The sequence below is a fragment of the Cricetulus griseus genome, chromosome 8, assembly GCF_003668045.3.
Source record: "Cricetulus griseus strain 17A/GY chromosome 8, alternate assembly CriGri-PICRH-1.0, whole genome shotgun sequence".
Classification (NCBI taxonomy): domain Eukaryota; kingdom Metazoa; phylum Chordata; class Mammalia; order Rodentia; family Cricetidae; genus Cricetulus; species Cricetulus griseus.
The window spans coordinates 83,874,222-83,899,337 of record NC_048601.1 but is presented as its reverse complement, the minus strand read 5'-3'; the positions used below and the strand labels follow the sequence as shown (position 1 = coordinate 83,899,337).

The 25,116-nt window shown below is 39.2% G+C and overlaps 1 protein-coding gene across 2 annotated transcripts in view; it reads right to left on the bottom strand.

Annotated features, from left to right (window-relative positions):
• Nucleotides 1-25,116, bottom strand: part of Lancl2 (LanC like 2) — a 45,697-nt gene that overhangs the window by 3,326 nt on the left and 17,255 nt on the right. The window contains exons 1-8 of one of the 2 annotated variants that reach the window (XM_035448648.1): nt 21,693-21,711; nt 19,035-19,152; nt 14,835-15,042; nt 13,876-14,023; nt 12,824-12,970; nt 8,706-8,888; nt 3,834-4,010; nt 2,561-2,633 (exon numbers count right to left, since the gene is read on the bottom strand). In XM_035448648.1, the coding sequence (XP_035304539.1) occupies nt 2,561-2,633; nt 3,834-4,010; nt 8,706-8,888; nt 12,824-12,970; nt 13,876-14,023; nt 14,835-15,042; nt 19,035-19,095 (997 nt within the window). In that variant the 5' untranslated portion in view covers nt 19,096-19,152; nt 21,693-21,711. Of the gene's footprint in view, nt 1-2,560; nt 2,634-3,833; nt 4,011-8,705; nt 8,889-12,823; nt 12,971-13,875; nt 14,024-14,834; nt 15,043-19,034; nt 19,153-21,692; nt 21,712-25,116 lie in introns of those variants that run through there. The other variant, XM_027429721.2, reaches the window with a different exon arrangement.

Here is a 25,116-nt window from a genome sequence, read left to right as displayed (position 1 = left end):
TCCCGCACTCTCTCCCTATTCTGTTGTTAGAGGTAACTGCCATAGATGAGTTTTGTCTGTTTCAGAACTTGACTAGGGTTCTGGGGACTGGTTTCCTCACTAAGTTAGGTTCCTGTAGTTGATGTCTGTCTGTGGGTGCCAGCAGTCTGCTCTTCTTGCTGAGTAGTGCAGTAGAGACTGTCCTGACTTTGCTACTGAAGAACATGTATGTTGGTCCCAGCTTTCCCTATAAGTTTTTATTTGATGAAAGGGTTCTCTAGACACTTATTTTAAATAATAAAAAATGAACCTATTGGAACCCATCATAAACAAACAAAAAAAAGTCCTTTGAGAGAACTCTAGAAAATCCCGTTTCTGGGATTCATAAGCAGGCACCAGTCCCACAGGGTACCGCCTTTGGTGGAATGAAAGGCAAAGCCATCAGCAAATGAGAAAGCAGATTTGTTGCAGGTGGAAGAGAGCAGCTCTATTGAGGATGGACCAGGTGGGTAGGGCCCCAGTGGGAAGTGATTACAAAGTGCCGGGAAGTGGATTTTTGATAGGCTTATTCCCCATGAGTGAAGCAGAACAAGATCCAGTGGCTTTTACCACACGAGGATCCAGTGAGAATCCTGCTTCCCTCAGTGAGTGATTCAGGGAACCAATGTTGTAATTAAAAAAAAAAAAAAAAAAAAAGGCAGCTCATGAGAGAAAGATGCCATGCAGCATAGTTCAAGTGGAAGGGTATTTTATTTAGGGAAAAGGATCATAAAAAGGGAAGGGGAAGACTGACCTCTGAGGAGGAAAGAGAGAAGGGGGGGGGGAGAGATGGGAGGTGGGCAGGGCCCTTTTAAAAGGGAACATATTGAATAGGCACAGGTGGTGATCTTAGTGGCAGCAGCTGAGGGCATATCTTGTCAGAACTTGCCTAAATACTAACAGTGCGTACTCCTGGAGAGCAGCAGATAAAGCCCAGTGTTCTCTATGGGTAGAACTATCTGATGGGCTCCTACATAAGAACTCGGCTAATAGTTATTGCTAGTTCTATCTGCCATGTATTGACGAAGCACAGGGCAAACACAATCTGTTGATTTCCTAGCCATAGGGGAGCCGTTAGGTTCAAAAGTGGAATGTTGATCTAATGGGTAAAGTTGCTCTTTTAAACTTGAATGTGTAAGCATCAGTGGCCTCCGCTTAGAGTCAGATACTGACTCCCATTGTCTGATGAAAGTGCATCTCTTGTTTTTCTGTGAAAGGGCCTCAATACTGAGCTAGGCCAGACTCCCACCCATAATCTAATGCTTTAGCCAACAGTGTGATGCAATTACAGGCAAGGACCACCATGACTGCCACAGGTTTTAGTGACATAAATATCTGAAGTTTTATTCTGAGAAATATTTTTCCTTATTACTTCAATGGATACAGAAAAAGCCTTGATAAAATCCATTGCCTATCTACTTGACTTAAAATAATTCAATCACTTATTGCTTCTAAAGTTTATGATGGGATATAGTAAAAAGATGTGGTTTAGCTGGGCGTTGGTGGCGCACGCCTTTAATCCCAGCACTTGGGAGGCAAAGGCAGGCGGATCTCTGTGAGTTCGAGTCTCCAGAGTGAGTGCCAGGATAGGCTCCAAAGCTACACAGAGAAACCCTGTCTCGAAAAACCAAAAAAAAAAAAAAAAAAAAAAATTGTGGTTTAAAGTTATTATCAATTTATCCTAATGCTATGAAGTCTTTGCACTGTGGTTTTAATTTAATTAAAACATGCATGTGTGCATGCCACACACACACACACACAATATCTGGGAGGTAAGTGTGGTGGTGATCCACTTTAATCCGCCTTTAATCCTAGCACTTGAGAGGCAGAGGCAGACAGATGTCTGTGAGTTTAAGGTAAGCCTGGTCTACACAGCAAGTTTCAGGATATTCTGGACTACATAGAGAAAGAGAGAGACCCTGTATGAAAAACCTCAAATAAACAAACAAGCAAAAAAGAATCGCTGTCTCTCTAAGGCTTCAATTATAATTACAATATTAATTATATTACATTCTTATGTATTGTTCAACCTGGGACGACTTAATTATTGTTGTTTTTATGGAGAGCCTTGTTATAACCATCCATAAAAATATTGAACTGTCTTCAATATTCACTCTTATTTTTCTAATTATTAGTACCCAATTACTACTTTCAATTAATATTAGTTACTAGTAATTCTTTATATAATTTAAAGAACTAAGTGTATTTAAATAACTAAGCTTTCTGTGAATATACAGAATATATATGTGTGTGTGTATATAATATTATAGACAAAATGCAGAAGAGGAAACTTATTATCTTCCCCCATCCATTAAGCCTTCCAGGCTTTATCTGCATATATACATCACAGAAGTTCTAAAATTTTTGGAGACATTAGCAGAAGCAAATGTAGGCAAGATAAATGGGGCTTGCTATCATTAGTTCTGAAGTGTTATTCAAGCAACATCAAATGTACTAATGCTAGTCCTCAGAACAGAGGACTAGCCCAATTTCACTAGCCATAGTTTTCAAATGTACGGTTTTATTTTTCATACTCTCCTACCTTCAAAGAGGGAATAAGGTCTGTCAGGAATGCGACACCCATGTGCTCCATAATCAAGACACCACTCTGCAAACTAAAAAAAAAAGACAACTCTTTTTAAGAACAGAATTTCTTAAGAGGCAATGAATGGGACCCTTTAACAAATTCATAAGAACTGAAGAGGGGGCTCAAGAGTGGCTCAGTGGCTTCCAGAGGTGTGCACATAATTACACCATGAGAAACAAGCATAGTAAGAAAAATACAGGCAAGCATTTAGCAAATCTCAATTCCTACCATTCATGAAAATATACTCAAGGCATATTTAATTGTTTCTATTTGGGGGCATGTGCTACTGATGTACATAGAAGAGTAACCTAGACAATCATGGAACTTAGAGTTCACCAGTTGGAGCCAAGCAATAAGCAATACACTCAACGAATATCTGGATGATTCTTCCATGTGGCTGTCTTAAAGATCCTGAAGAATGTCATAGTTAAACTAACCCTGGAATGGCAATTTCCCCAGTAAATTGCTGGGGATAGTACATTTTCAGGGAAGGAAATGGGTAATAACAGTTTCGACTCCATTCTTTTGAGAGGAATAAGTGAGGTATGAGTACAGTGAGGTAGTATGTCTGAGAGAGGCATAAGATGAGACAAGGCAGAGAAACAGGCAAGGGTCAGGGCATGCAGGACTACAGAAACTCGGGAGAGGAGTGTAGGTTGGACATGCAGGTGAATGGGAAACTCATGAAGGATTTAACTAGGCACAATTGTAGACAGTCTGCATGTTATCTCAATTCCTGAAACATCCTTCCTAGATAGGTAGTCGTTTTCTCCCATTTTTTTCAAATACAGAACAGAGGCTTGAAGAATAAATGTACTTTAAGACAATAAAGCTCCTATATAAGCTGGGTATGATGTCAAAGATCTGTAACCCTTGAACTTGGGGGGAGGGGGGAGATCAGAGTTCTTGGTCATCCTTGGCAAGAGCAAAACCAAGGTCCATCTGTGCTAGTTCAGACTCTTCAGAAAACAAACAACACATAAATAATACTTATATCAGTACAGTAATTCTGACCAGGTAGTATGGTCCCCAAACTTGCGTTCTTCGGAATAACCTTTATGTTTGCTGCCCTCAGCTCACCGACAGGGACAGAGGGCCAAGAACAAGACCATGCCAGAAGAAACAGACTCAGCCACAGATTGGGCAGACTGGGCTCAAAGAGGAAGAGGAGTGCTTTTGGAGTCTGTCCTGGGAAGGTCTGGAGCTGTGGGGATAGAGGTGTCCTCACCTTACAGGCTCGATAGAGGTACTTCTTATCTTGTGTAAGGTGGTAAAGGGACAAAAAGGAATAACCATTTCCAGCGGTGCCATGGCAGATTCCATAGCCTTTCCGGAGCAGACCTCGATGCCAAATCACATCACTGCACTCCATGGCCTCTTTCAAGTATTTTTCCTCCTTAAAAACCTGGAGAGTGAGAAAATAAAATAGTGTTAGCATATGCTTTCAATGAAGAATTAAAAAAAAAAAAAAAACTTCCCCACTGCTTAGAAAAATATACAACATTTTGAAAACTGAAGAGGCATTTTGGTTGAACAGACATAAGAATCTATTTGCCCAGCCAGATCCAGCTCATCCTTCTCCTCCAGGGTCTAGCTCAATGAGCTCCCCACCCCCAACACCCTCCTTAATCCACCAGATTTAGCCCTGTCTGGCCCCCTGTGCCTATATAGCAACTAACCTTTAAGCTGGGCCTCTCCTCTCCACAAGTCCTGAGCACCTCCCCCAGACTCCTGAGGATTTTTAACTACAGTCAAAAGGTTTTTAAATAGAAGGTCTTCTCCTGGGCTTAGGAACTTCACCAGCCTGCGCTGAGACCTGCCTACTTCCATTACCCCATTTGAGCATCAACATTAAATTGTTCCAAGACTGAACCCTAAACCCCATTCATCTGAGGACAATCTGATAACTTGAGGTCACTGGAAACAGAAATCCAAACATCAAGTCAACAGTGGAGAGACATGATTTCCATGCCAAGAAACACTACCAACCAAGTAATTTCAGATGTCTAGGTCCCATTGCAAAAGCACAAGCCACAGAAAGAACCAAGAGGATAGATTAGCATTAAAAAAGCAGCACTCCCATAGTGATGTTCCCTGAACAAAAGCAACTCAGATGCTACACAAAACAATGATTTAAAACAGCACAATACATATGAACAAGGAACTCCAAGAAGATATGAACAAATACCAGAATGAAAACTGAAAACTTGAGTGGAATAAAAAAACAATACAAGATATGAAAATAAAACTTAATGAGAATCTCAGAAGAAAGCCAAAATGAAATAACTCAGAGGAGAGCCTCATCCCCTGATTGGATCAGGTTGAAAACAGAGTATCAGGCTTTGATGACAAAGGAGAGGAGTTTGATCACTGAGTCAAAGAAAATCTCAGGTCCAATAGAAGAAAGAAACCATGAACAGAACAGGAAGTAACTAGAACACTATTTAAAAACAACAACAACAAAAACTGAACCTACAAATAATAGGTATAGAAGGGCAAGAAATCCAGGCCAAAGGCAAAGAAAATATTTTCTACAAAATTATATAAGAAAACTTGCCTCATCTAAAGAAAGGGATTCCTATTAAGGTTGAAAAGGCTCACAAAACAGCAAATAGACAGGACCAGACAAGTCTTCTTGTCATATAACAGTCAAAACATTAAATTTATAGAATAGAGGACGTTGAAAGCTGTAAGAAAGATCAAGTTGCTTTTAAAAGGCTTCCCATCAGAACACCAGCTGGCTTTTTAAATGTCAATTTTAAAACATCTTTGAGAACTTCACGTGTGTACTGTAATTACGTAATTTCTTCCTTTTCTCCCCACCTCACTCCTTCCATGGCCACGTTGCCTTCTCAAATTCATGGCCTCTCAATCATTAATTATTATTGTTACAGCTGGGAGGTGGCGGTGCAGGCCTTTAATCTTAGCACTTGGGAGGCAAAGGCCAGTGGATCTCTGAGTTCAAGGCCAGCTTGGTCTACAGAGTGAGTTTCAGGACAGCCAGGGCTACAAAGAAAAACCCCCTTTCAAAATACATACATACATACATACAATATAAGTGTTACACACATATATATACATACATACACACATATCATTTAGTGTTGCTCATATGTGAATGCTTAGGGCTGACTGCTTTGGATTGGATCACCTATCTGGAGGTTTGTCCCTGGAGAAGACTGGATTTCCGTCATTAATGATAGGGCCTTGTGAGATTCACCATTCACAGTCGTATGTCAATTAGTGTTGTCATTTATCAGGTCTTGTTTAGGAATCCATATTGTTTCGATTTCATAGTTGTAGCTTCCCTATCATACATACAAGAAATTACCTTGCAGCAGAGCAGATTTCCTGGTCCTCTGGCTCGGAAAGTCTTTCCACCACCACTTCATGGTGTTCTCTGCTCCAACCACCATGATTGCTGCTTGCTGCCATGCTCCCTTGCCATGATGAAATGTAAGCCAAACAAGCCATCCCTTCTATAAGTTGCCTTGGTCACAGGATTTTATACAGTAATAGGAAAGTAAACTAACAGAAGAAACTGGTACCAGAATTGTGCAGGTATTGCTGTAAAGAACCTGACTGTAATGTTTTGTTTTGTTTTTTTTCCCCAAGGAATGGTGAAATCTTTAGGACCTTGGACTGGGAAAGTGATTCAATCTGTAGGCAGGGCTTAATGGGCTACCCTTCCAGGATCTGAAAGACTATGGAGAGAAAAGTCAACTGTAGCAGTAGGGCTAAGAGGTCTCAAGAGGGAAGCAAGAACTTTAAATATACTAGTATATACAGTATCACCTATTTGTCCTATCTATCTATCTATCTATCTATCTATCTATCTATCTATCTATCTATTCATCTCTATGTATACACTAGGAAATACATACAGACATACTGGTTTGTTTCCTAGTTAATTGGCCATTCATACGATATTGGTAAAGAAGCTGGCTGCTTTCTGCTCTTAGCTAATAACTTACCTTAGGCTGAATCTGTAAGTAACAGACTAATTTCTTTGGCAGAGCCAATTTGAAGCCAGCATAATTTGAATCTGTGGTATGATCATTATTAAAGACTATTATGCAGCTCTATAGTGAACAAGAGTAGTGGGATACAAAGAAACACAAATGTTGTTTAAAGACAAAAAGAGCATGAGGAAACAATGTTACAGACAAGGCTTATTAAAAAGTTGCTGCATCTTCCTTAACAATTTCAGAGAGCCACCTAGGCTAAGCACATGTGGCAGGGAGTCCCTGTGTGAAGGTCTTGAGAGGGCAAGAGGACCTGAAATATACACTAGACCATCTATATACAACCTAGTACAGTGCTCCGTCCATCCATCCATCCATCCATCCATCCATCCATCCATCCATCCATCCATCCATCAATCCGTATATACTTGTTTCCTAGTACATTGGTTTTGGTAGGATGGTTATTTTCACAATGATTATTCTATCAATCTGTGAGTATAAGAGATCTTTCCATCTTCTAATGTCTTCCTCAATCTCTTTATTCAGACATTTAAAGTTTTCACTATAGGGGTCTTTTACCTCCTTAGTTAGGTTCATTACTTACTACTTTCCCTTGTCTTTTTTTTTTTTTCTATCATGAATGGCATCACTTCCATCATCTCTTTCTCCATGTGTCTGTTGTTAGTGTATAGAAAGGCTGCTAAGTTTTGCAAGTTGATTTTGTATCCTGTCACTTTGCTGAAAGTGTTAATCATTTCTAAAAGTTTTCTAGTAGAATCTTTGGGATCTCTTATTTATAAGACCATGTCATCTGCAATGAGGGTTAGTTTGACTTCTTTTCTGACTTTTACTTTCTATCCCTTTACTTTCTTTTTCTTGCTGCTTTAACTAGTGATTCAAAAACTATATTGAAAATAAGTGGGGCTAGTGAACAGCCCTGTCTCAGTCCTGATTTTATTTATTTTATTTGGAGACAGGATCTCTCTATGTAGCCCTGGCTGACCTAGAATTTACTATGTAGACCAGGCTAGCCTTGAACTCACAGAGATCTGCTGGCCTCTGCTTCCTATGTCCTAGGATAAAGGGAGTTCACCTCCCTGCCCAGCCTTATTCCAGATTTTAAACTAAGTAATGCTGAGAGTGAGAGAAATAGTCATCCTCAGGGAAGAGCACAGAAGTTGGTTATCCATATGGTAATGTCATATAGAGTGAACACAATGTATGTATGAATGTATGTATGTATATATATATATATATATATATATATATATTATATATGTATTAATACATACAATTAAGGAAAAAGATGCCATGAATTTGAAAGAAAGAAAGATGGGGGATACACAGGAGGTACTAGAGGGAGGAAGGGGAAAAATAATATCATTATTTTATAATCTCAAAAATTGTGTGTGTGTGTGTGTGTGTAGATTTGTTGGCTTGTAACCCTGGTACTGGGGAGGTGGAGAAACGCTGATCTCTGGAGCCCACTGGCCAGTCAGTCTAGCCTACTCAGTGAGTTCTAGGGCAGCAGGAAATCCAGAAGAAAACAAGATGAATGGTACTGGAGGAACCATATCCAAGGCTAACCACTGGCCCTTAAATAAATACATGGACACACGTATATACCTAAGCATACATGAGCACACAATGTACACAATACATACATAATTAAATTAAAAAGGAGAAACTGAGGCGGGGAAGATGGTTCAGCAGTTAAAGCACTGGCATAAGCATGAGGCCTTGAGTTCAGATCCCCAGAACCCACGTGAAGGTGGCTGTGACAATGCACACTTGTAATCTCAGCACTCCTATCAGGAGAAAGGAAGCAAAGGAAAGAAAACCCTCAGAAGCACATGGGCCAGCCAGCCTAGCATGCATACCAGTGAACAGCGAAGACCAACACCAAAGGTTGTCCTCTGACTTGGCACATGCATGCTCAGACAAGCATAGAGATTATATCCAAGATTGCCCTCTGAGCTTTATACATATTACCTGGCACCTGTGTACTCACACTAACACAGAGATCAAGATTTCAAACTAGTTTTCAGTGTACAATTGAGCAGGTTTTATAGAAGCGACCTGAAAGCCTGACAGTGGAAACTGCCCTTGGACACTGAGGATACAGAATTACTAACCTGATACGCCTGTAAGAGCATGTGGATGACTCCAGGAGCACCATGGCACCAGTGGACCAATCGATCTGTTTCATTGCTTAAGGAAGATGGGTAATTTCCAGATCGGAATCTTTTGTGGCGCACATAATCAATACTAGGTTTCACCATTTCTGTTAAGGTTTCTTGGTCCACTTTTGCTTCTGGCTTTAAAGACAAAAAAGAGAAAACAATTTATTTTTTCTGTGTTTTTTTTTTAAAAAAAAAAAACTATGTAACATGGCTTATCCAATAAAGCATTAATTATCCATAAAACTAAGGAAGACACAAAATTAGAATTCAATCTTGTGGATTTTTTTTTCAGATGTAGCTTTTTTGTTTGTTTCAGTTCTTTGAAATCTTGAATGTATTAGTGTTTCAATGTGTTGAACTCTATTCTTTGATGAACTGACCAACACAACCAACACTTGAAATCAAACCATCCTACAGAGTAGTGAGAAGAGCTGAGGGCCTCTCTGATGAACCCTGGACTATGAAAGATTTGTGTGTGTGTATGATGCCTAAATACTAACTTTTCATTTGCTCCTATGTGGCTCTTGCCTCCTCCTAGAGGCCTAGTACAACGCAATTCCCAAATCTATCAACTGACTTTTTCTCTTTGGCCAAATTATTTAACCTCAATTTCTTTATAAGGTAGTCAAATAATTAGCTCCTATTGAAAGGAACATACTTGTCTCCTTCATTCAGTAATTAGTGTAATAATCGTTATTACTTATTGAAAACATTCATTACCTCGTGGCATGAATCATATTTGCATTATGGTTTTACTAAGTAGTTAGGACTACAAACAGTTGGAAAATATTTACTATTTTGAGGGAATCTTTTGTTTTGTTTTATAAAAGTAGTGAAATAGAAAACATTCAAAGGGTTTCAAGATACAAATTCTCATCAAAAAAAAAATGGTGGCAACAAATTGCAAATGAGGCTAATTAAATGTTTTTAAGTGTGACACATTTAGTAGGTCCTCACAGTCCGTATCACTGATACAGTCTAGGCTAAAGAATTAGTCTCTGTCCAGGGACTGAATCTTCATTTGATTCTTAGATCAAACTTCCAAATGAGATATAAACATTATTCATAATTAAGAGAAATATTGCTTAGAAATTGTTATTATCCTACTACAACTATAACTAGTACATAAGATAAAATCTTATCTCCTTATCAAAAAATTTTGTTAATCATGGAGTAAAAGACAACTTAAGCAATGTACTTGCATCTAAAACTCACTGGTTATTTCAAAATCTAAAACTATTTACATATTAAAAAACCTTTAGGTGTTTTTCCTGAGATACACTTAGAGAATGTGTTAGATATTTTTCCAACACATATCTCTGTTAGACTCTTCCTTCCAGTAATTCCTATTAGAAACAAAAGGAATTGGGGCTTGAAAAATAAATCATCTATCGTTCATGAAGTTTATTTCCAAAATACAAAATTATGCCTAGAAAGTTATTTTTATATAGCTGAATTCTTAAATATGCATGCCTTTAATTCTAACACTCAGAAGTGGACCAGAAAGATCAAGGCTATAAGACTATCATTGATTACACAGGGAAGGGCAAGGCAAGCCTTACTATATGAGATGCTGTCTTAAAAAATAAAATAAAACACATACATACAATGTTTAAAAAACTTATTATGCAAAACAACAACCATATTCCTTCTTGAGACACAATGACTTTTTCTTTTTTAGAGATTTCCTCGATATTCCTTAAATAACACATACACAGTTACTTCCTTACCTACTGATTTTAGACTTTACTGTGTTTCCTTGGCTCAGCAGATAAGGTCACATTCCCTGTTCTAATCAGCCCCAGATCATTTTCTCATCACCATTTTTGGTTACGTTCCTACTCATTATGCTCTTTCTAGACTAAACTATGCAACTACTGCTTGACATTAAGGAACTGGTTGGTGAATTATTTTCTACAAGCTTAACATGTGACTGCAGTGGCCACCAGGCTCCAGAGGTAGGGATGCACTGTAGTTCAAGGCTGAAGGCAGTCTGCCCTGCCCCCAGGAAGAGCTAATGCTATCCAAGTCCACAGTCAATCTGCTGGAGAACACCCTGTGCTTGCTTGAAGTCAGCCTTTTGCTGTATTAGGAACTTTAGTTGATGAGCTGGGCTCACCCACATTATAAAGGACAAGTTGCTTTACTCAAAGCAAAGCAATTTAAACAAAATCTTATCTCAAAACGACCTCAGAGAAATATCCAGGATAACATCTAACCAAATGTCTAGGCACTATGGCTTAGGCAGACATAAACATCAAAATAACCATTCAGATGCCTAGCCAATGTTTTTAATGGGGACTTGAAATGCCTGTGGTCTATACATCTTCTACCTGAGGTATGTATGTTTCATGTTTTGAATGTGAAGAACTCCCTCCCCCTCTGTTTTAGGAAGTCCTGGAGCCTTTAAGAGGGGTGTCCTACTGAAGCAAGCGGGTGGTTGAGAGGTAGGCTTTGTTTCTGACCTGAGCTCTGGCTGCTGACGCCTCATATTCCCGGCACTATGCTTTCTTCAACTGCCGTGGCCTGTATCTTCTTCAGCCAGAAGTCAAGTAAGTCCTTTGTCCTTGCTTTTTGCAGGGATTTTTATCACAGCTAAATATAGGCAGGATCAGGACATCAAGGCTGGACTTCTTCCTCATAATCAACATCTTGTAAAGCTAAGAACAGGAACCTCGGGACTCTAGTGACTGGTCAGAGGAATGGGATCTGAGTCAAACCACTGGCCCTGAGAACAGACATGGCATCCTGAACTGTCCTTGAGTTCACTGATCCATAACTACATAGACCTGGTTTCTGGAGTCCTAAACCTTATAAAGTTTAACAGGAAACTTTTTGATACATAACAAAGCTATAGCTTTGTTCCCTCCTGTAAGGACTAACCAGTTGACTAAGACAAAAGGCCCCCAAGAAAGCTGCTTGTCCCAGAGACTTTAGAAATAGTATAAACCCTACCTAAAATGAAGATGCTCCCTATGCCTGTCATCACTCTCCAACTCGAGTGTGCTCTCATCTCTGAAATAATGGATCTACACTGCATTCTGTGTGTGTCTCCTCTGAGTGTTTCAACAGAGCACAAAGACTTTAGGAACCGAGGAGAGTCCAGAGTGAGCACCCAGAGTCACAGCAAAAACAAAAAATTACAAAAATCAATGTCTCCAAAAGGAGATTTTAGTCTCTTCCTGGGCATTGTTATGAGAGGTGGAGGTGTCTTGAGGTCAGTATACAAGATGGTACTCCCATGTGCCATGTGGAATTCATCTCCCTTTGCTCTCTTCTTAGCCTGGCCTTCTCTAATCAAAATAGATGATTTCTTTTTTGTAGTCCTAATTCCCTTTGTTCCTGATAGAAATTACTAGAAGGAAGAGTCTAATGTATTCAAAGGCTCCTTAGAGATGTGTGAAGAAGAGGAGTCTCACAGATCTAAAGGCTCCTTAGAGAAGTGTAAAGAAGCCCCTTCCTCCACTAGGCTGCTTCATCTCAACACAGATATATGCCTGATGCAGCTTCTGTGTTACATGGCGCCCAAGTTCCCAGTTCTACGGTTCTGCAGAAGAAACTGGTTGGTTTCTTGCTGACAGACTCCTCTGGCTCTTAACCCATGTAGCCTCCTCTGTACAAGGTAGCAAGCCAGCTCCATCACACACTTTGTGATGTCTGTAAAGGCTGGCACGTGTTTCTAAACAGCAGTTACTAGATAGTGCTTCTATGTACTTCACCTAAGAGCAAGTAAATAAAGCTTTCAGTTTATGTTTCTTTTAAAGAACAAAATCAGCCTAAGTATCTGAATCTAAAGCCCATAACCTCCATTAACAAGTCCCCACCTCTTCAGCAGGACAAGAAATGAAGGAAGCTGTGGATGACAAGCAGCTATTCTGGTACCTACTATACACAGAACATACTTTTAGGAATTCACTGCTGTAAAGCCAACTTAATTATCTGTGAGTCAAAGTGGGAACCGTCAATTCAGCCCATTTGGTCTCTATGAAGAACATAATACCCCATTCATATTGGTCTAATCTATTATAATATGATCATTATAGTTATTGTCCCAGAGAATTGTTATTTACCTGCATTAACATGTAGTAGATTCCAGCCATGCCATGGGCTGCTCCAACATATTGCTTCCTGTGCCACTGATATAAGAGAGGACAGCGCTCAGTTTTCCTCTCTTCCCTTGACAAAGTCTTTCCTGACTCAATAATAGCAGTGACCACCTATAGAGACAAGGAGACATCAGAAATCAAAACAATTTACAAGCATCTTCATCTACTCTGATTAACATTGGCATGTGACAGAACACAGAGAAATTACTTACAAAAAATTAAGCAGCCATTATTATCTTAACAATTTCACTTAATAATTCAGTCAGAGAGAAATCAGGAAGTAATTCTTGAGGAGAAAAACATATTAAGAAGTCTACCTATGAAATTGAAGTTCTCAGCATAAAAATTTGCTAAATCCTATAGAGCCTTCCTATTAAAAACGTTTCCAAGTTCTTACTTGCTTCATGGCTGTCAGGCTTTCTCTAAAAGGCAGCAAGTACATCTCCAAGACAGAGTACACACACTAGCTTCACTGATGAAGTGGAGGCTAAGCAACTGTGGGCTTCTGTGTTATGGTCCAGTGTCTGGAATGACTTGTGGCAAAGACTCACTTTAGTAAAGTGTTGCAAGTTTTAGATGGGTACCCAGCCTCCTAGTCAGTCATCTAAGTTATGGGAATGAGACCTGAGCAGACATGATGGCATCTTGTAGATGGAAGCTGTTTCTTTTCCCTATCCAAGCAAGCTAAGTGTGCCAACTGCATTTGGTCATGTGGTTGGGTATACGCAGAGGACAGCAGACCAGAATGAAGCATAGAGATATTTAATTATCATCACCTCCCTCCAACCTTTTAAGCTGAACTATAGGGTTCCAATGAAACACAACCTAATCAATATAGATCGCTGATTTTGAATGTTTGAGAAGAAAAGTAGCTATTTCTAAAAACAAAAAAAAAGAAGTTTATGAGATACTCTTTAAAAAAACTAATCCCACCTAGAAGCAGAGGCCGGGAATTAACATAACTGTATGTTATCAGCTAGCTTTGAAGATCGGTAGGTCCAGTAGGCCCACAATACCTCTTTAATAGCTGTCTCACCAACAGTGCCGGGGCCAATCTCCGTGTTCAGGTACAGTAAGGCATACAGGTAACCTGCCCGTCCAAACAACAGCTCATCAGGAAGCTCTGACTCTTGACAGACAATCGTTCTATGCATCTGTAGAAGTCTAACCAACAAGACAAAGAATTATCCCAGAAAATGTCTAAAAATCTCTCAATGACAGAAAAATAACCCCAAGATCATAAAACAATCAAACCTCTCTGTTAACTACTGTTTCAAGTAACAAAATTAAAAACAAAAATATATAGGTTAGAGATGTAGGTCAGTGTTAAAAGTATTTGAGGTCCTGGATTCAATCTCCAGCTCTGAAAAAGATTCCAAACGTCCACCTCTGTGTCACTAAATCATACAGTAAAAATAGAGTTCACACTTAAAATCTAGTATTAGAAGAAAGGGAGGTAAAGTCTAAGTAAGATGGAGCTGAGAGAGAGCTACTGCTCAGGCAAGACTAAGTAACTCCATCTTTCAACAACATCAAATGTTGTCACGGGCCAGATCCTCTACCAGATCCAAGGAAGAGACCTTGCTTTCTCCTTGTTCAGGAAGAATCTAAACTGACCACTGCAATAACCTTCACAGTCCATCATCATTCCCTCGTCACTGTAACCAAGAGCTAAAGACTGAACTCAAGATTAGTCATTCTCAAACTACCTTCATGGATGTGAGCTCTCTTTCACGCACTGAAGGCACTCAAACATTGTTTAGGATGGTTATTAAAGTCCCCCTGAAATTAAGGCACACTCATGCATGCAAAGAAAAACAACTCATGATCCCACCACTCTGACTAACATGCTTCACTTTTCAGACAGACCTGCTCACAATTGCACATTAGAAAATGGTTAATGGTTGAACATCTTTGCTCAATAATTAATTCTTCAACAAAACATTTGGAGACATTTTCAATTTTGAAAACTCACTTGGTGATGCATTCCTGGGACTCACATTCACTCTTGAGTTTATGATATATCACAGCTCCCACGGCGAGGGGCCCAGCATCTCCACAAAGGAAAGTGACTCTGCGACCACTCAGATTTCGGAGGGTTCTCTTCACGTAATCCAGGGATCGGAGCAGGTAGGTCTGGTCACCAGTGACCCGGTACAGCTGCAGGTACAAAAGTGCTATGCCTGGAATGAGTCCCACCCACAAAACAAAGCATTACTATCTTCCTTTTTACCTTCAGGGAGTAATTTGCTAATTATGTGAAACATCTTCTACAAAGACTGTACTTTGAAATGGATATCATGAACAATAACAACCGGAAGTATAATTTATTTCATAAAAGTGAAAACTGATGAAAACAAAAGACACAAAAATTAGGGTGGAAAAAGCCATGACACCGGTTGAAATTTATCATTCTGTTAACTTGCCCAAGGTGGTGAGTCAGCAATTTACTCTTAGAAAAGACACACTGGTGTTCCAGTCACTCCCAGTTCTGGCTCACACCCTTCCAGCTTATGCCCTGAATCTCAAGCTAATGTAACTTCTTTTCTGCTTCTCCTCAAGTAATTTCCTTCTATGTGATTCCAGAGTAAGTGCTTATCTTTCTGGATTTTCCTCCTCCTTTCTCATTTTTATATTTTCTACAGTGTTTCATTTTTTTCTTTCCTCATCAAGCAACTGGATATCTAACCAGTGAGTCGGATCCCCACTTAGGGAACACCATATGACCTGGCAGAACTGGGATGTTGGGAGCAGCCTGTCACCACCCTCTTTTAAAACACAGAAACAGAAATATGGGGCCAGGTGTGGTGGCTCATGCCTGCAATCCCAGCATCTGGCAGATGGACCCAGCAGTGTCAGCAATTCAAGATGTTCTCAGCTACATGACAGTGACTCTGAGGCCAGGACAGGCTACACTGGGATTCTCTGTCAAAGTCTCCCCTCACAAAGGATAAGAGACAGTTGTACTGAGAGCTCTTGGAAGAAACCTTCTGGAGGATGACTTCCTTTGAGAGCATACTCTGACTGCTGAGCTATGGGACTATGGGAGATTTGATCAGTACCTGCAGTGGGTCCCACGGAACCCCATTAGTATGTTCAATTAATATGTATTAGTTATTGTTACACAGGTCTTTTACTTGTTTGGTTAGCATTACCCCAAGATATTTTATGTTGTTTGTGGCTATTTTAAAGGGTGATATTTCTCTGATTTCTTTCTCAGCCCGTTTATCATCTGTATATAGTAGGGCTACTGATTTTTTTTGAGTTAATCTTGTACCCTGCCACTTTGCTGAAGGTGTTTATCAGCTGTAGAAGTTCCCTGGTAGAGTTTTCCAGGTCACTCATGTAAACTATCATATCATCTGCAAATAGTGAAAGTTTGACTTCTTTTCCAATTTGTATTCCCTTGATCTCCTTTTGTTGTCTTATTGCTCTAGCTAGAACTTCAAGTACAGTATTGAAGAGATATGGAGAGAGTGGACAGCCTTGTCTTGTTCCTGATTTTAGAGGAATCGCCTTAAGTTTCATTCCATTTAGTTTAATGTTGGCTGTTGGTTTGGTGTATATTGCTTTTATCATGTTTAGGTATGTTCCTTTATCCATGATCTCTCCAAGACCTTTATCATGAAGGGGTATTAGATTTTGTCAAAGGCTTTTGCAGCATCTAGTGAAATGATCATATGGTTTTTCTTTTTCAGTTTGTTTATTTGGTGGATTACATTGATGCATTTTCATATGTTGAACCATCCCTGCATCCCTGGTAAAGTTAAAAAACAACTTCAAACTGCTGAAGAAAGACATGTTCATGGATTTGTAGAATTAATACTGTGAAAATGACCATTTTCCAAAAAGCTATTTTAAATTCAATATAATCCCTGTCTCATTCAGCACAGAAGTAGAAAAAACTGCCCTAAAATTGAACTGAAGATAACCAAAACAATCCCAATCAAAAAGAATTCTAGAGGGATTATAAAACATTATGATACCAGTCCAAAAGCAGACATGTAAACTAATGAAACAAAAGGAAAGACCCAAACATGAGTACATGCAGCTTCAGCTATTTATTGTTGACAAAGATGCCAAAAACATAAGCCAAAGAGAAGAGATGTTAGAAAAACTGGATATCCACATGCAAAAGAATGATATTAGACCTGTAACTATCACCTTGCACAAAAACTAACTTTAAGTGGATCGAAGACCTTACTGTGAAACCTGAAATATTGAAACTGCTAGAAGAAAGTATAAGTCCCACTGAAAACTAGGTCAAAAGATCATGAATGGGAAAGTTATAGGCCCTAGAAAGAATCTACTATTTTTGTTTCATTAAATGGTCATATTTTCAAACTGCCTTATAAACATTTATGTTTGTACAAACAGATTTGTGCTGATGTTAACCAGGATTGCGAAGCTTTTTATTTATTTATTTGCAGTGCTTAATGCAGAAACTCCTAACTGATCAAAGTGCCAAAAATAAGTAATTACAGTGTTCAGCTTGAGAGAGCAAACTCCTCCCTTCCACATCTGAGGAAATATCATAGAAGATGAGACTGACAGAGTGTAAGAGCTAGAGAGCTAGAGAATGCGGAGGAGAGTTGTGAAATGCTGTCTTCTGGAGATGGCATGGCTATTTCACATGGTAACTTGCAGCGGCTTTGGTTGCCTGTACAAGACTTGTACGTGACTAAGCCAGCCAGAACTCCAGCACAGATGGGGAGGATGGCCCTGGGTCACTTTGCAGATGCAGCAGCTGCTGGTAGAATGCCCTTGCCCTCGTGGGTGACTCCAAATCTATGCACACATACTCAACATGAATTTGACTCAGGGAATTATTATCATTAGTATTAATAATATAAAAGAATACATGAAGTTGGAGGAAGATAGGTTTTAGATACTGGAGAGGTAGAAAGAGCAGTAGGGGGTATAGATGATGAAAATACATTGCCGGGATGTATAAAATTCTCAAAGAATAAAAATATTATTTTAAAGCTAACAAGGGAAGTCTCTAAATGTGAATTGTTAGCATATTAATCAGACTTTACTATAACTCAGAGAACAAGGTCTATCTTATTTTATAAAACTCATACAGCTACAAAAATGTTCTGACTACCCAGTAATGTTAAATAGCCAGTTAGATATTGTAGGCCTGGGGCACACTGGAGATGACCACAACTTAATTTAGAACTTGCACAATCAAGGTCTAAAACTAATTATTAGTCAAAAGAATGAGACTTGAGTCATGCCAGTAACAGATAGTTATCTAAACCTCATTCCAGGAGCCCTAAACCTAGTAGGATTACTATCTATCAGGCACCCTCATAAAGGACAAAAATAGTTCCATGTCCCTTTCTCCATATTGCCAATGCCCTGAACAGGAAAAGGCCCTCAGAAAAAGCTTTCTGTTCTGGAAATAGTATAAATTTGTCCTAAAACATAGGTTGCACAATGACCACTTTGTCCATTGTTCACTCAGACCCTGTAATAATGAGGTTATACCATGGCCACTACCCAGTTTCATTCCCTTGACAATGTGCTCAACTTTAATCTGTAATAAATGCTTGCTTTTCCTAAATTCTACTCTGTGTATCTCATCTGAGTTCCTTCATCATAGATCTTGAGAATCAGGAAGAAAAGATCCCAGTGTTAAAACATCAAAAATGTAAAATTAGTTAAGGCAAGTTAATTTTGAGATCACACTTTGTTCATCCTGAATTATATGACTTTTTGTTTAAATGATAAATGTGATAAATCAATAAATCTATCATTAAAATATTTATGTACATAAACAATTTAATTTAAATTATTTGAATCAAATTAAATATAACCAACAAGGTAATAATTTATGAAACAGACCAGAGACACCATTTAATCACAATTTGACAAAAAACAAAATAGAACAACAAAACTAAACCAACCAAATACATCATTAAGTATGCCTTTTCTTGCCACACACTTGCATAGCTATATATGAGGTTAAATGTTTTAAAAATATAATACATAATAAAGATCAAACCTTCAGAGAGTGTATCTTTAGAAACAAAACTACAAAATGGCTCATAATAAAACTGTCTAATGCTTCAAGGGGTATCAATGTCACCATTTTAAAGTAGGAGAAAACTTCAAGTCTCGGCTTATTATCCCACAGTTCAGGAATGGAACATAATGGTTACTACTCCACCTGTCCAACCAGTATATGCAGAGCAATCGTGAGGGTCAGCTGTCTTCAGTCCTTCTTCCATTTGCTGTAGAAGATCTTTGATTTTGGTCTGGATACGCTTTATGAAGTTAGGAACAATCTAAAAGTAAAATGAAAGAAAGAATTAAATTGCACAAGAAGAGAACTTCATGAAAGCAACAGAAAGTTGCGCTGGACACAATAGAGAAAATGGCCTTATTTGGCACATCACAGGTGGCTCTGCGGATTTAATGTTTTAATGAACGGATGCCTTGTGTGGATTACTATTCATAAATAGTATCATAAAGAATAATGTACAGGAATCAAGGACAGAGAACAAAAGAAAAGCAAAGAAATAAAAGATGATTTGACTACACAAACATTTCTGGTCATATAAAGAACATAAGAAAAATTGGGTGATAGTTAATTCAGATTGTCAACTGGATTTAGAATCACCTAGGAAAGATGCCAACAAGTGTGTCTGTGAGGACAATTCTAAATAAGCTTAACTGAAAGGAAATCTACCCTAAGTATGAATGGCACCAACCCATGAACTAGGTTCCGTGACTAAGTTCAAACGAAAAAGAAAAAAAGCAGCTGAACACCAGCATTCTTCTCTGTTTGTGTCTTAGACTTCAATGTGACAAGCCATCTCAAACTCTCACTCTGCCAGTCACATGCCTTCTTGCAATGGTTCAAAAAGTAGAATAGCAAACAAAGCCAGACATGGAAGCACTTGCCTAAAATCCTGGCATTTAGGAGGTGGAGACAAAAAGACAAAGAGTTCAATGCCAGTTTTAGCTACATAGTTACATTCAAGGCTAACCTGGCCTCTGCTAGGCCCTACCTGAAATTAAAAACAAACAAACAAACCAAATAAAAGGCTCCTACTGTCCCACCCACCCCCAGACTATCCCCTTTTTGTCAGGGACTACACACCCACATATTCTCAAGGTTCTTTCAACCCATATGCCATTGGACAACTTCAGTGTGGTCAGAGACTGTATGCCCACTAGCTCACACATGCACTTGGGACATCCCAGTGAGACAAGCGATAGTGTACCCTCTCATCTATGAATTTCCACTGCCCCCACATCCCATCAGACCAAGCTTATCAGGCCAGAAATTGCCTTCAGCCTGAGTCTTCCCAACCCATACACCCTTGAAACACCCCCATGAAAAGAAAGCCTATTGATTTTTACCCCATCAACAAAGATGCCTTTGAGATTTGAGACTATACTACAACTAACTAAATAAGGTTAGTAAGTTGTAACCAACTACAGCTGCCTATACCTGCAGGTAAACACCCATTTTCTCTACAACTTAGTTTCACATAGCACATACTACCTAACCAAGCCAAAAGAAGCTAAGACCACAATGAATACAAAGGAAACACACACTGAACACAGAAGTGCAGGAAGTCATTCAAAAAGGTGAGGATCCCACATGCAGAGTTAGTTCCAAATAGATGTACCACCCAGAAAAAGTCTGAACCACAGAGACAAGAGCAGAGCCAAAGCCATAAATGGAGCAGGGCATGGACACTGGTCCAGAATAGTCCTTAGAAATGGACTATTGAGCAGCCTACAGGACAGGAAAATATCTTTATTAATTATTCATCTAATAGGTTAGTATCTAAAATATATAAAGAAAAACTGAACATAAAACAAATAACTGAATTAAAAAGTGAGATATCTAACTAAGCAGAGAGTTCTCAAAAGATGAAACACAAATGACTTAGAAACACTTAAAGTTCAACATCCTTAACCACTAGGGAAATACAAATCAAAATCACATTGATATTACATGTTAAACCAGTCAGAATGGCCAAAAATCAATAAACAAATGATAGCAAATGCTGGTGAGAATGCAAGGAAAATGTAACATTTATTCAAAACAATAAAAATCCTGAGCAATAAGAACAAGGATTATCATTCGAGATACCAAGTTATATTACAGAGTCATGGTAATAAAAATAGCAGGGTATTGCAGAAAAACAGACATGTAGACCAATAGAACAAAATAGTACATGTGCACACATAACTACAGCCACCTAGTATTTGACAAACAGGCTACAAACGTACACTGGGGAAAATATAGCATCTTCCAAAACCAGTCCTGGGAAACCTGGATGTCCATGTATAGAAGAATGAAATTAGACCTATCTATCACCATGCAAAAGCCAAACTACACATGGATCAAAGACTTCACTGAAATGCTTAAACTCCTTGGGGAAAAAAAGCAAACAAACAACACCATAGGCATTACCTTCCAAGATACAGGTGTAGGAAAGGACTTTCTGAATAGGACTCCATTTGCCCAGAAATCAAGGCCAATAACTGATGAGAGGAACCTCATATAACTAAAAACCTTACTGGCAGTTAAGGAAACAAGTGAAAAAGAAGCTCACAGAAGCTCACAGAATGGGCAAGAATCCTTACCAGCTATGTATCTGACAGAGTGTAAATATCCAGAATGTACAAAGAACTCTAAATACAAAGAGTTAAAAAAAAAAAAAAAAAAAAAAAAAAAAACTCAAGTGAAAAATTGGCTATGGATCTGAACAGAGTACTCCAAAGAATAAATACAAATGCCTAAGAAATATCTCTAATATGTTCACTGCTCTTAGCAATTAGGGAGATGTAAAGTAAAACAACTTACAGATTTCACTTTACCCTAGTCAATATGGTTAACATCAACAAAACTACCCACAACAAATGCTGAAGAGGGTGTAGGGAAACAGGAACCCTCGGCCACTGCTGAGTGCAAACTGATGCAGCCATTCTGGAAATCAGTGTAGAAAAATCTCAGAATGCTAAAAATAAACCTCCCATATGACCCAGTTATGCCAAATCTTGAAATATGCCCCGAGGACTCAACATCCTCCTCTACAGATATTTGCTTAGCCATGTTCATTCCCACTACACTGAAAATAGCAAAGGAATGAAAACAACCCAATGTCCTGAAACCAATGAATGTATAATAAAAAATGGAATATATACACAATGGAATACTATTCAGCTACAAATAAAAATGCCACTGTGACATTTGCAGATAAGTGGACAGAACTAGAAAATATTAAAATGAGTGAGATAATTCAGACCCATGTGGATAAATACTGCATGTTCTTTTTCATCGTTGGATCCTAGCTCCAATTTAGATGTATTTCTATAGTTAGGATGACCATCAGCAACTTGGCGGGGAAAGGGTTTATTTCATTTCAGAGTCCATCACAGAAGTAAATTAAAGCAGGAACTCAAGCAGGGCAGGAAACTATAGGCCGGAGCTGAAGCAGAGACCATGGAGGAGTGCTGCTTAGTGGCCTGCTCCTCATGGCTTGATCACTCTAATAGCCCTATGACCACCTACTGAGGGATGGCACCATGCATATGGGCTGAGCCCTCCCATACCAATCAGCATGAAAATGAACTACAGTCTTACATGTTAGGAATAAAGCATGTGGGGGACCTTGGTAGATTCCGCAGAGGGAGGGCGAGGGACAAACACGCCTGGCAGCCAGAGCTTAGGTGAGAAGTTTTATTAGAAAGGGAAGTGGGGGAGGAAGGAAAGAGAAAAGATGTAAAGAGACAGAGAGACAGAGACAGAGACAGAGACGGGACAGAGACAGAGACAGAGCAGAGACAGAGACGGGACAGAGACAGAGACAGAGAGACAGAGACAGAGACAGAGACGGGACAGAAGAGAAGAGAGATACAGGAAAACTCCTGTCTGCGGCAGGGAAATGGTGGGAGAGAGAGAACGGAAGTGAGTGGACTTTCTCTTTTAAAGAGCCAGGGTACATACACCTGCCATGCGCAGGTAGGTGAGAGGCAGGGCCAGGTTTGCCTGGATTACAACATTATGCATGGATAAATCTTACAGAGGAATTTTCCCAATTACTAATCCCTCTTCCCAAATGACTCTAGCTTGTGTCAGGTTAACAAACTACTAGGCAGCACAAGAATATAACCTGGAGTAATGAGGGAAACCAGAAATGTCAAAAGGCACCATGGAGTGGGGTGGAATTAGTAGGATAGAGGAGAACTGTAATATGATGGGGAAACGGGAAGGGGGCGGCAGTTAGCTGAGAAGGAGGCCAATACAAAAGGAAAAGAGGCTGTAAGAAGAAAAACACTAAGGATGTCTGAAAAAGCCACAAGGAATCAAATTATCTTTATTTGCTATAATATCATATAATACATATATGCACGCATATACATATATAGTTTCAGGTATACCACTTGGACCAACAATGTCCATGACCCCAAAGAGCCATAGGTTAGCTGAACATTACCCTCCTTTGAGTCGTCGGCGCAGGAGTCCAAGAGACTCCCAAAACATAGAGTTAATTGCTGTTGCCTTGCTTCCCAGGGATTGAAGACAAGCTCCTACTGCTGAAGTTACCACCCACTTTGGACACAGGACTGGGAGGGTGCGAGCTGTATCTGACCTGAAAGCCTGAGAACTAGCATTCATCTAGCTGCCCATGAAGAGAAGCATTCAATAGTCCTACCCTGTTGTGATGCCTGTGAGCCTCATCGATGACCAGCACGGCATGATATCCCTAGGGGGGGGCGGTGCAACAGTGGCACTCAAAGATTGCAGGTGACCATCAGCTGTCTAAGTGAACTTAAGGCCTGTTTAATAGGTGGGAAATCAGGACTGGTACTGGACACTTGGGCAACTACTGGTGGCTAATGAGGTCAGGGATCTTAGGAGAGAGACCACTAGCATCACTTCACTAAACAAGCATAATTCCTAACTGCATTCTGAATATGTATCCTTATATCCACAGATGGCTCTCACCTGTTATCAAAGAAGCTTTTCTTTGAAGCAGATGGAGAGCATTACATAAAACTAACTGGTCAAAATGTGGAAAATAACTGATTATGAAGTCCTAGTCCCCATGAATTTGTACAACCCAACTCCTGTACCTAAGTCTCAGGGAACATCATGGAAAGGGGCCAGAAATAGAGTTCAGATACCATTGTTTTGACCAGGGAGCAGGGGAGATATAATAAAAGTCATGTCTTTTAAGTTGTACATGGAGGTCAGAGAAACAGCAAGAAAGCCCAATGTCAACAAAAAACACAGTTCTCACTTCAAAAACAATAAGAGATAGTTTATACTCTCTAGTATAAATATGAGTTGCTATGACCCAGGGACATAGCTTCAGGTTTCCTCAAATACCATGTCCCACCACCGAAATGGTAATACGTGATTTTTATTAGTTACAGAACACAGTGATATAAGTGAAAGTATTTACCAAACACCTTAGGGTAGAGATCACAGGCAGACCAGTTATAATAAAGAAGGGAAACTCTTAAACAGGTTGTAGGTAACACATGATGACATTCTTAGCATTGGGACTGGTGAAAGCTAGTGGTATGCCAAAAAAAAAAAAAAAAAAAAAATGTGGTATAAGGTTTCTTTTCCTGCTGGAAACTTCAGTTCACACTTTCCCTGTTAGCCAGGCATCACAATGTGTGTGTGTAAAGGTCAAATACTGCATGGTGCCCCACAGTACTGGGAAGGCTCATCTAGGGTAAGGAAGAGATGATGATGACTGGGCAAGAAAGTAGACAGTAGCAGAGAAAAAAAGTTGGTAAAGGCTTTAGTAGAGAAATCCCTGGATCATATCATCAAATCTACAGAACATAATGATCAAGGCATAAGGTTTTACTTTTCCCTCTGCACCTGACATAACATTATATGTGACATTTAATAGGTGTTCTATACATCAAGTTAAAACAATCAAGAAAACAGCATAGCCTAAGGAAGTAGAGGTAAGGCATGAGGAGCATAGCTAACAACAGCAAACTCTGTGTGTGTTACATCCTCCTTAACCAGAATGAATGCTTGTTTCTCCTGTCTCTATAGTCACCTGTACCTTATTTCACTTGTTTGGAGTATTTGAAAGAACTCCCTATTATTAAATATCAGTTTTTCTTTTCCTCAGTATGATTTTATATCTATAACTTCATATGGAGTGGCTAGCTCTCATTTTTATGAGAGATTGGTATTTGATAATATATTATTATAACCCTACTTTTGGACACTGACTTAATTTGTTTCATTACCATGG